The 11,839-nt window shown below is 41.1% G+C and overlaps 1 protein-coding gene and 1 long non-coding RNA gene across 2 annotated transcripts in view; both read left to right on the plus strand.

The window, feature by feature from the left end:
• Positions 1-11,598, plus strand: part of METAP2 (methionyl aminopeptidase 2) — an 817,888-nt gene extending 806,290 nt beyond the window's left edge. Inside the window, exons 9-12 of the mRNA XM_050747189.1 lie at positions 528-624; positions 9,297-9,400; positions 10,187-10,302; positions 10,911-11,598. Coding sequence (XP_050603146.1) covers positions 528-624; positions 9,297-9,400; positions 10,187-10,302; positions 10,911-11,163 — 570 coding nt within the window. The 3' untranslated portion in view covers positions 11,164-11,598. The remainder of the gene's footprint in view (positions 1-527; positions 625-9,296; positions 9,401-10,186; positions 10,303-10,910) is intronic.
• Positions 1-11,839, plus strand: part of LOC126930317 (uncharacterized) — a 590,715-nt gene that overhangs the window by 53,788 nt on the left and 525,088 nt on the right. The window lies entirely within an intron of this gene.

The raw sequence follows: 11,839 nt of genomic DNA on the forward strand, positions 1-11,839 counted from the left end.
GGAGATGCAACAACAGTGGCCACTTCTATATCTCGGCCTATGTGACCAGAAGCAGCAACTAGGTATCAAAGCACAGATCCCTGATGTTTAGGACATAGACTATTTTGCCCACTCACATACCCCCAAGCTGTGTGCATGTTGCTTCAGGAATATGAGCCAACCACGAGCTTATGGAACGGTGTGTAGTAGTGCTGCTACTGTGCTAAGAGCTGAAATGGATGGAAGTTAACCACACTTGACCATCCCATTATTCCCCTGGAAGTTGCAAGGCTTCAGTAGACTCCAAAGTTCCCAAGTAGTTACATTAGACAGATTTTGTCAGTGTAGTTGTTACCTATTTAGGGAAGCAGATTCCTGGTGCTTAATACTTCACTGTCCTCCCATAATCCTCTGCAAAGTATTTTAAACAGGAAATTACTATGTACAAAGCAGTTTTTGATTGTCCCTTATTTTTAAATGTTACAAAATTAAGTTGCTATGAAAATTTTGCACTTTGAATAATAAAGCATACGTTACTCTTTTTTTAGTGTGCTGGAATTGATGTTCGTCTGTGTGATGTTGGTGAGGCCATCCAAGAAGTTATGGAGTCCTATGAAGTTGAAATAGATGGGAAGACATATCAAGGTATATTCTTTTAATATATCTTATTTTGAAATTGATTTTACAAACTATTGTCGAGTGCTTTCTTTGAGTCAGCTGCTTCATGTTTCTGTCTTGGGAATTCAAGGAAAGAAGACAGGGGAAATGACCTGCTTAGAGCATGGTAGGAGTACTGTTGTAACTAACTGGAAACTATTGCCAAGCCACACTGTTAGCTGATAAGAAAACACCTAAGGAAATATCCTGGGGCAACCAAAAAGCGCAGCCAGTTTTCTGTGACTAGTCAAATCAAGGCTGAGAAAAGCCAGGTCTCTTGCCATTGAGGATGACTCATTGTGATTTTTTTGTTGTTTTTTTTTGTTTTGTTTGTTTTTTAAAGACAGGGTCTTGCTCTGTCATCCAGGCTATAGCGCAGTGGTACAACCAAGGCTCACTGTAGTTTCAACCTCCCAGGCTTCAGCGATCCTCTCACTTTAGCCCTCCCGGGTAGGGCCACTGTGCCTGGCTGATTTTTAATTTTTTTGTAGAGACGAAGTCTAACTGTGTTGCTCAGTCTGATTTTGAACTGCTGAGCTCAAGCGATCCTCCCGCCTCAGCCTCCCGAAGTGCAGGGATAACAGGTGTGAGCCACTGCTCCTAGCCTGTGGTTTTTTGGAATCACATTCAGAATTTGGAGGCCAGTTCCTTGTGTATCACTTTAATTCCCAAGTCCCTTTGCTTTCTAGTCTTTACCAGTGACTACCTCAGGTATATACTCCCAGAGTCCCCTGTGCTTTCTGGTGCTGTACGTTAATCTCTGTCAGTCCAGTCCTCCTCCAGCTCCCAGGTCTGTCTGATCATCCCCCAGCCACCATCCTCCTCCCTCATCTGTGGTCATTTTTCTCTGTGACCCTGTTCTAATAACTTCTTTATAGAATATTTTCTATATTTCCTTTAACAGAATTCTGTCTCTCTTTGTAGACTCTGAGTGGAGACTCTCGTGTTGTTTTCTTGCCCCTTACTCAGTAAATTCACACCGTTCAGCATTCTTTGCATTTCCTATTGCCCATTATGTGTTTCTACCAAGAGCAGAAGTGATTCTTCCTCTGGAACCTGACCGTGCCTTCTATATAGACAGTTACCACCAACGTAACAGTCCTCTTTTATGTCTAAATACTGAAATTTATTACCAGACTTATACTTTTTTTTTTTTTTTTTTTTTTTTTTTTTTGAGACAGAATCTTGCTCTGTTGCTCAGGCTGGGGTGCAATGGTGCAACCTCGGCTCACTGCAACCTTTGCCTCCTGGGTTCAAGCGATTCTGCCTCAGCCTCCCCATTAGCTGAGATTACAGGCGCCTGCCACCATGCCTGGCTAATTTTTTTTTTTTTTTTTTGAGGTGGAGTCTTGCTCTGTCACCCAGGCTGGAGGGCAGTGGCGTGATCTTGGCTCACTGCAACCTCTGCCTCCCAGGTTCAAGCCATTCAATCCATTCTCCTGCCTCAGCCTCCTGAGTAGCTGGGATTACAGATGTGTGCCACCACAGTCGGCTGCTTTTTGTATTTTTAGTAGAGACGGGGTTTCGTCATGTTGGCTAGGCTGGTCTCAAACTCTAGACCTCAGGTGATCCACCCGCCTTGGCCTCCTGAAGTGTTGGGATTACAGGCATGAGCCACCGTGCCCAACCCTTCTTGAGAGAGTCTGCCAGACCTGGTGGTTCATGCCTGTAATCCCAGCACTTTGGGAGGCCAAGGTGGGTGGGTCACCTTAGGTCAGGAGTTTGAGACCAGCCTGGCCAACATGGTAAAACCCTGTCTCTACTAAAAAAAAAAACAAAACAAAACAAAAACAAAAACAAACAAAAAAAGGCGTAATGGCACACACCTGTAATCTCAGCTACTCGGGAGGCTGAGGCAGGAGAATTGCTTGAACCCAGGAGGCGGAGGTTGCAATGAGTCGAGATTGCACTGTTGCACTCCAGTCTGGGTGACAGAGTGAGACTTCATCTGGGAAAAAAATTTAAAAAAGAGTCTTCCTCTGTTGTCCAGACCGGAGTGCAGTGGCACGGTTGCAGCTCAATCCCCTTGCTCAAGCACTCCACCTCTGAGCTTCCTGAGTAGCTGGGACTACAGATGTACGCTATCACACCTGGCTAATTTTTGTATTTTTTTAAAAATAGAGATGAGTTTCACCATGTTGCCCAGGCTGGTCTTGACTTGAACTCCAGGTTCAAGTAATGATCCGCCTGCCTTGACCTCCCAAAATGCCAGGATTACAGGCATAAACCACTGCTCCCAGCCCAGTCTTAGAGTCTTAAACAATAGCTAGTTTTTTTTTTCTAGCTCTTTCATTTCCTTACTTTTTTATTTATTTCTTCTATTTCTTTATTTCTTTTCGTTTTATATATATATATATATATATTTTTTTTTTTTTTTTTTTGAGACGGAATCTCACTCTGTCACCCAGTTTAGAGTGCAGTGGTGTGATCTCAGCTCACTGTAACCTCCACTTCCTAGGTTCAAGCAATTCTTATGCCTCAGCCTCTCAGGTAGCTGGGGTTACAGGCATGCACCACTACACCCAGCTAATTTATTTTTGTATTTTTAGTAGAGATGGGGTTTCACTGTATTGGCCAGGATGGTCTCGATCCCTTGACCTCATGATCCACCCGCCTCAGCTTCCCACAGTGCTGGGATTACAGGCATGAGTCACTGTGCCCAGCCTATATATGTTTTTTGATATCAAGATATTTTTCCATTTCATTGTTCTTCATGGTTTCATTTTTTTTTTTTTTTTTTTTTTTTTTTTTTTTGAGACGGAGTCTTGCTCTGTCGCCCAGGCTGGAGCGCAGTGACCAGATCTTGGCTCACTGCAAGCTCCGCCTCCCGGGTTCCCCCCATTCTCCTGCCTCAGCCTCCCGAGTAGCTGGGACTACAGGCGCCCGCCACCTCGCCCGGCTAGTTTTTTGTATTTTTTAGTAGAGACGGGGTTTCACCGTGTTAGCCAGGATGGTCTCGATCTCCTGACCTCGTGATCCGCCCGTCTCGGCCTCCCAAAGTGCTGGGATCACAGGCTTGAGCCACCGCGCCCGGCCTCATGGTTTCATTTCTCTTCCTCCTGCCTAGACCCTGTGTCAGCAGCTTTAATTCTTCTTTCATCTATATCTTTAACTTCCTTATATTTGATTTTCAGATATTCTCTTTAAGATCTCTAATGCTGTGAACACAAGTGCAAAGCAGAATATTTATTTACTTATTTATTTATTTATTTATTTATTTATTGAGACAGTGTCTTACTCATTCTGTCACCCAGGCTGGAGAGCAGTGGTGCAGTCTTGGATCACTATAAGCTCAGCCTCCCGAGTAGTTGGGATTACAGGCGTGTGTCACCATGCTGGCTAATTTCTGGATTTTTTTTTTTTAGTGGAGAAAGGGCTTCATCATGTTGGCCAGGCTGGTCTCGACCTTCTGACCTCACGTGATCTGCCCACCTTGGCCTCCTAAAGTGTTGGGATTACAGGTGTGAGCTACCGTGCCCGGCCCAGAATACTCTTGATGTTACTCACACTTAGGTAGGAGGTGTGGGTTAATGAAGAAAACACACTTTGGGGTTCAGGCAGTTTTTAGTTGGAGTCTTAGATAAATCTATAACCTGAATGCCCAAGTTTCTTGACTATAATAGTGTTAATGGTATCTAGTTTATTTTGAGAATGTAAATTATGTGATAGTGCCTGGAATTTATTAAGTATGCAACAGATATTTGTCATTCTGTCCCCTTCTCACCCCAGTTCTGGGATGAGTGCCACAAATACAGTGCTTATTCAGGCTCTTCCAAATTGCTCTTCGCATCTCAGGAAATTACTTACCTGATGAGAAAAAAAGCCAAACAAGCCTAACACTCTAACGTTGCATAAAGAATGTGGCCAAATGCCGGGATTGGTAAATGCCAGGATTTGCCCACCTTCTCCCTATTCTTATGTTTTTATCTCTGTTCTTTAAGGAAGAAATATTCTTTTTTCTATACAATATTTTCTTTTTTAAAATTTTTAAAAATTGTTAGCTCAAACACTGCTTTAAGGATCTTCTTTTCAGTGTTAATCCTCCCACCTCCTTTGAGATACCACCTTATGACTCCTTTTCTGTACATACTCAGCCTTTCCCTACTGGCTCCTCTCAGTGTGAAAGCACATTGGAGGAGAATAAAAATCATAGCATTAGATATCCTTCCATGATTCTCATATTTTTTTTATTGTTTTTTGGAGAGGGAGTGGTTTTTTTTTTTTTTTTTTTTTGAGAGGGAGTTTTCCTCTTGTTGCCCAGGCTGGAGTGCAATGGCGAATGATCGCAGCTCACTGCAACCTCCGCCTCCCGGGTTCAAGCAATTCTCCTGCCTCAGCCTCCCGAGTAGCTAGAATTACAGGCATGCACCACCACGCCCAGCTATTTTTTTTGTTTTGTTTTGTATTTTTAGTAGATACGGTGTTTCTCCATGTTGGTCAGGCTGGTCTTGAACTCCCAACCTTAGGTGATCCGCCTCCCTTGGCCTCCCAAAGTCTGGGACTACAGGCATGAAGCCCTGCACCCAGCCGATTCACATATTCTACTTTTGGCCTTTACTTACTGTTATGTGAAATTTTTACAATTTATTTTTACATTAAGACATGGTTTAAATTTACTATGTTCCTTAGTAAGGGTAAACATACTTTTCTTGGTATCCTAGCCAAAGCCATAAGGAGAGCAAAAGATTTTTAAAGGCTAGAATTTAGAATATCTCATTTCCAGTGTGCTTTTCTTTGGGAAATGTTTTGTCCAGTTCTTTAAATAGCTTAGAACCAGTTTTAGGATTTGCTGCTTCTATTAACACTTTATGAGCTCCCCAGAAGCAAGATTCTTATCCCAAAGGAAGCTGAGATTAACAGCGTAAATGCCGAGTTAAATGAGGAATTTATGGGACTAGAACATGGGCCTTCTGATTTCTAGGTTCACTGCTACAAATGAACAGAATCTATTCTTTCCAAATTCGTGACTCTTAGGTCAACTTGGAATACAAACTGTAGCAGTCTGCTTGGGGGACTACCTCTAGAATTTTTTCTCTTTTTTGAGAATTCACTGAAACTTTTGTAAATTCCAACACCAGCCAACATATACCAGTGTCCTCTCTTTTTCCTTTCATTTTCTCCTAATTCTACAACTTGTTTGGTATGTGGTCTGCCTTTCAAGGTATGGTAGGTGACAGTTTGACTTAATGTTTAGTCACTGCATAATAATTCCAGCCTGCAACATTGGGATTTTTAATATCTACCCTTTTACCTCTTCCACTAAGCTAGTGCAGCATTTTAGGTTTCATTATTTCAGTACCCCTCTTTTGATCCCTGTTATTGTACTGATCAGGGTTCTTAGTTTAAGGCAACAATCCATTTTTAATAGTTTAAGTAGAGAGGATGTGGAAAAATCCTGATACTGGGGAGATGAAGAAATGGACTCCAGCTTGAACTTCCCGGAACAAATAAAAAAAACCACATAGCACAACTGGGCCATCAAAGGAGTACCGTAATCTCTGATCAGGAAGTGATAGAATTAAAAAGTGATTGTGAACAAATTAGTGTTCCCAGAGTTAGCCTGTGCTGTTACAACCTGCATAAGTAAATGAATTCCCCGTACCCTCATTCTTCTGTGCAACTAACATATTAGGTTGGTATGGCTAAGAAACTTTATTAAAAAATTTTATTGGCGCCGGGCGCGGTGGCTCAAGCCTATAATCCCAGCACTTTGGGAGGCCGAGACGGATCATGAGGCGGATCACGAGGTCAGGAGATTGAGACTATCCTGGCTAACATGGTGAAACCCTGTCTCTACTAAAAAATATAAAGAACTAGCCGGGCACAGTGGCGGGCGCCTGTAGTCCCAGCTACTCGGGAGGCTGAGGCAGGAGAATGGCATGAACCCGGGAGGCGGAGCTTGCAGTGAGCTGAGATCCGGCCATTGCACTCCAGCCTGGGTGACAGAGCGAGACTCCGTCATAAAATAAAATAAAATAAAATAAAATTTTCTTAAAAAAAATTGATTGGCTTGTAAGGGTCAGTTTGCAAAGTTTGAATTTTAAAATAAGCTTGTTACTTGTCAACGTGAATAACAAACACAGGCTCCCTAAAAGAAAATGATGTTTGGGAATAGAGCATTGCAGTGGGAATGCCATAGTAAACTTGTGCATATTCAGGGAGTTAAGGAAGACAGAGGTTTTTAAAGATGAAAATGAGGATGACATAATTGTTTTGAAATAATTATCCTTGGCTCCAAAGATTAATAAGAAGAGTGACGCCAGTTGGAGGTTGGGCAGGCAGCTGTTGGGCAGATGTCCTTGCAGAAGTATTTTTTTGTGTGAGGTTGCAGTGGACTTTGTGCAAGGTTATGGTTTTCAGTCATTTTCATTATCAGGCGTATAAGCATGAGAACTGTCTCTTCATGGCTTTCCCTAGCTCTGTTTGAGTCTGACAACTTTGACATATTTATATAAGAAGGTTGTTGTGAAGAGCGAATTGATTTTTCTTGCTACCCCACTGAGTTTGTAGCATACTTGTTCATGGCTTCAGACTACTTAATTCTGCTCTAGAAGAAAGGTAGCTCATACTGAGGATTCTAGTGCTATAGACCTACATTTTTTAAGGCCCCCCCACCTTTTTTCTTTTTTCTTGTTTCTTTTTTTGAGACTGTTGCCCAGACTGGAGTACAGTGGGGCGATCTCATTTCACTGCAGCCTCTGCTTCCCGGGTTCAGGTGACTCTCCTGCCTCAGCCTCCCAAATAGCTGGGACTAGAGGTGTGTGTCACCATGCCCAGCTAAGTTTTATATTTGTAGTAGAGATGGGGTTTCACTATGTTGGCCAGACTGGTCTTGAACTCCTGACCTCAAGTGATCGTCCTGCCTTGGCCTCCCAAAGTGTTGGGATTACAGGCGTGAGCCACTGCACCTGGCTGTTTTTAGCCCTTTTATAAAATTTGAAATATTAACACAAAATGCACAAAGCGTAAATACTCAACTTCTCAATTGCAGAAGCTACGTAACCTCACTCCTCAAGAAATTGAATATTGCCAGTATTCCAGAAGACACTCAGTCTCATTTTCATAGTCCTTTTTTTGCTGCTACAGCAGAATACCTGAGACTAGGTAATTTATAAAGAACAGAAATTGATTTCTTACAGTGTTGGAGGCTGGGAAGATTAAGGGACTGGCATCTGGTGAGGGTCTTCTTGCTGCATCATCCCATGGCATTAGGCAGAAGGGCAATAAGAAGCTTGAGAGAGAGAGCAAGAAGTGGTCAAACTCATCCTTTACAAGGAACCCACTCCTGAGATAATGGCGTGAATTCATTGATGAGAGTGGTGCCTCCATGGCCCAAACTTCTCGCATTATGTCCCACCTCCCAACACCATCACAATGGGGATGAAGTTCCCAATACATGAACTTTGGGGGACACATTCAAACCATAGAACCAATACACTGCTTTCCAATTACAGCAGCCTGCCTCTAGTGAGCCACCATCTTGGCTTGTGGGGTCAGTTCGCCAGGTCTTAGAGAAATAGTAATGATGTCTGAATTTTAAAATATATTTAGCTTATCAGCACTGTAAGTATGAAAGGATTTGCATTTGCTTTTCTTTGTCTTTACTACCTAATTATGCATCCCTAAACTAGTTTTATTGCCTAATTTTGAACTATTATATATATGTGGAATTGTACAGTATGTATGTAATTGTGCCTTTTTCTGCTTATTTTGTCAGTTGTTTTAAAACAACTAGAATAAAAAAGCTGGAAGTTTTATTCCAGTTGTTAAATGTATTCCTAGCTTTTTGTTTTTATTGTTGAATGTTATTCCCTCATGTGAATATGCCACAATTTGTCTATTCTTTCATTGCTCTCAGGACAGTGGGATGTTTAGATTTTCTTTCTTCTTTCTTATTTCTATTTCTTAATTATTGTGTCTCAGCCACATAGATTTTCTTTTTGAATGTTTGAAATGTTGATATAAAGTTCTGTAATACTGTCATCTTAACAGTATCTTTCACATTATCTTTTGGTCCATAACAATACAAATATGTATTTTTTATGCTTCTAATAAGTTGTGTACTTGGCATTTTCTTTGTTGTTAACAGTACCTCCTTAGATGACCTTCCTTATGCCCTTAATCCTGTAATTCTTTCTTCCATCCTCCCTTACTTCTGGCATTTTTGTTTTTTTTGAGACAGAGTCGCTGTCGCCCAGGCTGCAGTGCAGTGGCATGATCTCAGCTCACTGCAGCCTCCGCTTCCCGGGTTCAGGTGATTCTCCTGCCTCAGCCTCCTGAGTAGCTGGAATTACGGGCCCCCACCACCACACCCAGCTAATTTTTGTATTTGTAGTAGAGACAGGGTTTCGCCGTGTTGGCCAGGCTGGTCCCGAACTCCTGACCTCAGGTGATCCGCTTGCCTCGGCCACCCAAAGTGCTGGGATTACAGGCATGAGCCACTGCAACTGGCCTACTTCTAGTATTAATAACACTGCAACTAACTACTTTTTATATTCTACTAGATTCCAGTTTATATTTAACTACCTTAATGTAAAGTTATTTAGTAAAGCCCTATCTGGTTTTCGAATAAATGCTTGAACTCTGTACCAAAATGTAAAAGATCTGTTTTCTCTTCTTGAGATCCTGAATAACTTTTATTTCCCTATTTTTTATAACAGTGAAACCAATCCGTAATCTAAATGGACATTCAATTGGGCAATATAGAATACATGCTGGAAAAACAGTGCCGATTGTGAAAGGAGGGGAGGCAACAAGAATGGAGGTATGTGTGTCACTAACATTTTACTTCCATGGAAGACATTTTTTTCTTCCAAGCAGAAGGTCGTGATAGTTAAATATATAATTATACTGACCAGAATTAGCTTATCATCCATATTCACACTGTCAGGAATTGGGCCATTTGAATTTGCAAATTGTGTATAGTTAGCACTAAATCAGTTGTGGAAATTGGGGCTGTGAAAGGATTGTTTGTTCAACATTTGATGAATATTTATGGAGCATTCCTAGGGGTCAGTCTCTTTATAGTAGGCTCTAGGGGTGGAGTTGTGAACAAAGTTTGTAAGGGGAAGCAGAAGGACCAAAAAGTGCAAAGGAGCTAAAGCAAGGCAAGGTTAGATAAGGACTGCCAGGGGCTACTTCATGTTGCTGCTTAATCAGGTAGAGACTTCAAGAGATGGTAATTGTAGGCTGGGCTCGGTGCCTCAGGCCTGTTAATCCCAACACTTTGAGAGACCAACGCAGGCAGATCACCTGAGGTCAGGAGGTTGAAACCAATCTGGCCAACATAGTGAAACGTTGTCGTCTCTACTAAAAATACAAAAATTAGCCAGGCATGGTGGCACGTGCCTGTAGTCCCACCTACTCGGGAGGCTGAGGCAGGAGAATCGCTTGAACCTGGGAAGCGGAGGTTGCAGTGAGCCAAGATCACACCACTGCACTCCAGCCTGGCAACAGAGAGAGACTCTGTCTCAAAAAGAGAGAGCGAGATGGTAATTGTGATTCGTTCTGAATTTTTCTTCTTTCTCTCCCCTTGACCCTTATTTTTCAGGAAGGAGAAGTATATGCAATTGAAACCTTTGGTAGTACAGGAAAAGGTGTTGTTCATGATGATATGGAATGTTCACATTACATGAAAAATTTTGATGTTGGACATGTGCCAATAAGGTGAGAGACGAGCCAATGGAATTTATGTGGCTAATGAGCATTTCTTCTGAATTAACAGCATTTTTTTAAAAAGTGGCATGCATACAAAATAGTATATTCATTAAATGTAGAGTTCTGTAGCCCAACAGTAAGAAAAAAAAATAGCCTTTTAAACATTTTAACTGAGATAAAAATTACACACACACACACACACACACACACACACACACACACGTGCTGTCTTCAAGTCTGGTTTCTGATAATCATAAATGTCAGAGATTATTTTGCTAGCATTTCTAGGTTTTTGGTTTAATATTTTCCCATTGGTAAACTTCCATTTACAGTGTCTTTCAATTTACATTGAATTTTTTTAACATTTGAAGATGATTGAAGTCTGGATTTACATCTTTTATATGCAGGTCTTTGAGCTTGCTGCACACAAAAGGAAATTCCCGTAATACCCTGTAGTTAGGTCTCTACTGGGGAATATAACACACATAGACACGTAAACAATAAAAGTTTTTGGACTTCAACTGCTAAGACACAGCTAAGGTCTGGGCTTTTCTTAATGAGGGAAATCAGTTCGTAACTCTTTTGCCAATAATTAATTTTGGATTTTCTCCTCTTAGGCTTCCAAGAACAAAACACTTATTAAATGTCATCAATGAAAACTTTGGCACCCTTGCCTTCTGCCGCAGATGGCTGGATCGCTTGGGAGAAAGTAAATACTTGATGGCTCTGAAGAATCTGTGTGACTTGGGCATTGTAGATCCATATCCACCATTATGTGACATTAAAGGATCATATACAGCGCAATTTGAACATACCATCCTGTTGCGTCCAACATGTAAAGAAGTTGTCAGCAGAGGAGATGACTATTAAACTTAGTCCAAAGCCACCTCAACACCTTTATTTTCTAAGCTTTGTTGGAAAACATTATACCAGAATTAATTTGCAACATGTTGTCTGTTTTAACAGTGGACCCATGTAATACTTTTATCCATGTTTAAAAAAGAAGGAATTTGATCAAAGGCAAACCATCTAATGTAATTAACCAACGAAAAAGCTTTCAGGACTTTTAAATGCTGTTTTTCCCCTTCCTGTCTAGGACAATGCTATAAAGCTCAAATTAGTTAGGAATGACTTATACGTTTTGTTTTGAATACCTAAGAGATACTTTTTGGATATTTATATTGCCATATTCTTACTTGAATGCTTTGAATGACTACATCCAGTTCTGCACCTATACCCTCTGGTGTTGCTTTTTAACCTTCCTGGAATCCATTTTCTAAAAAATAAAGACATTTTCAGATCTGAGAGCTACATCTCAATGTTTGTGGTTATAATTCTGGACAGGATAAATAGCTAAACTTAATATAGGCAAATGCAGAGACATGTATCTGAAATGTAGACCTCTACACTGAGACTTTCGTGGCATAGTGGCTAAAACAAGATCTACACATGCATAAAGAGGGACAAACACCTTTTCTTCATAAATACACAGCTTTAGGAATATTTCACCATTCTTTATAGGACATAGTAGTCCTTGTGTTTTTTC

Source organism: Macaca thibetana, chromosome 11 (genome assembly GCF_024542745.1).
Source record: "Macaca thibetana thibetana isolate TM-01 chromosome 11, ASM2454274v1, whole genome shotgun sequence".
Classification (NCBI taxonomy): Eukaryota; Metazoa; Chordata; class Mammalia; order Primates; family Cercopithecidae; genus Macaca; species Macaca thibetana.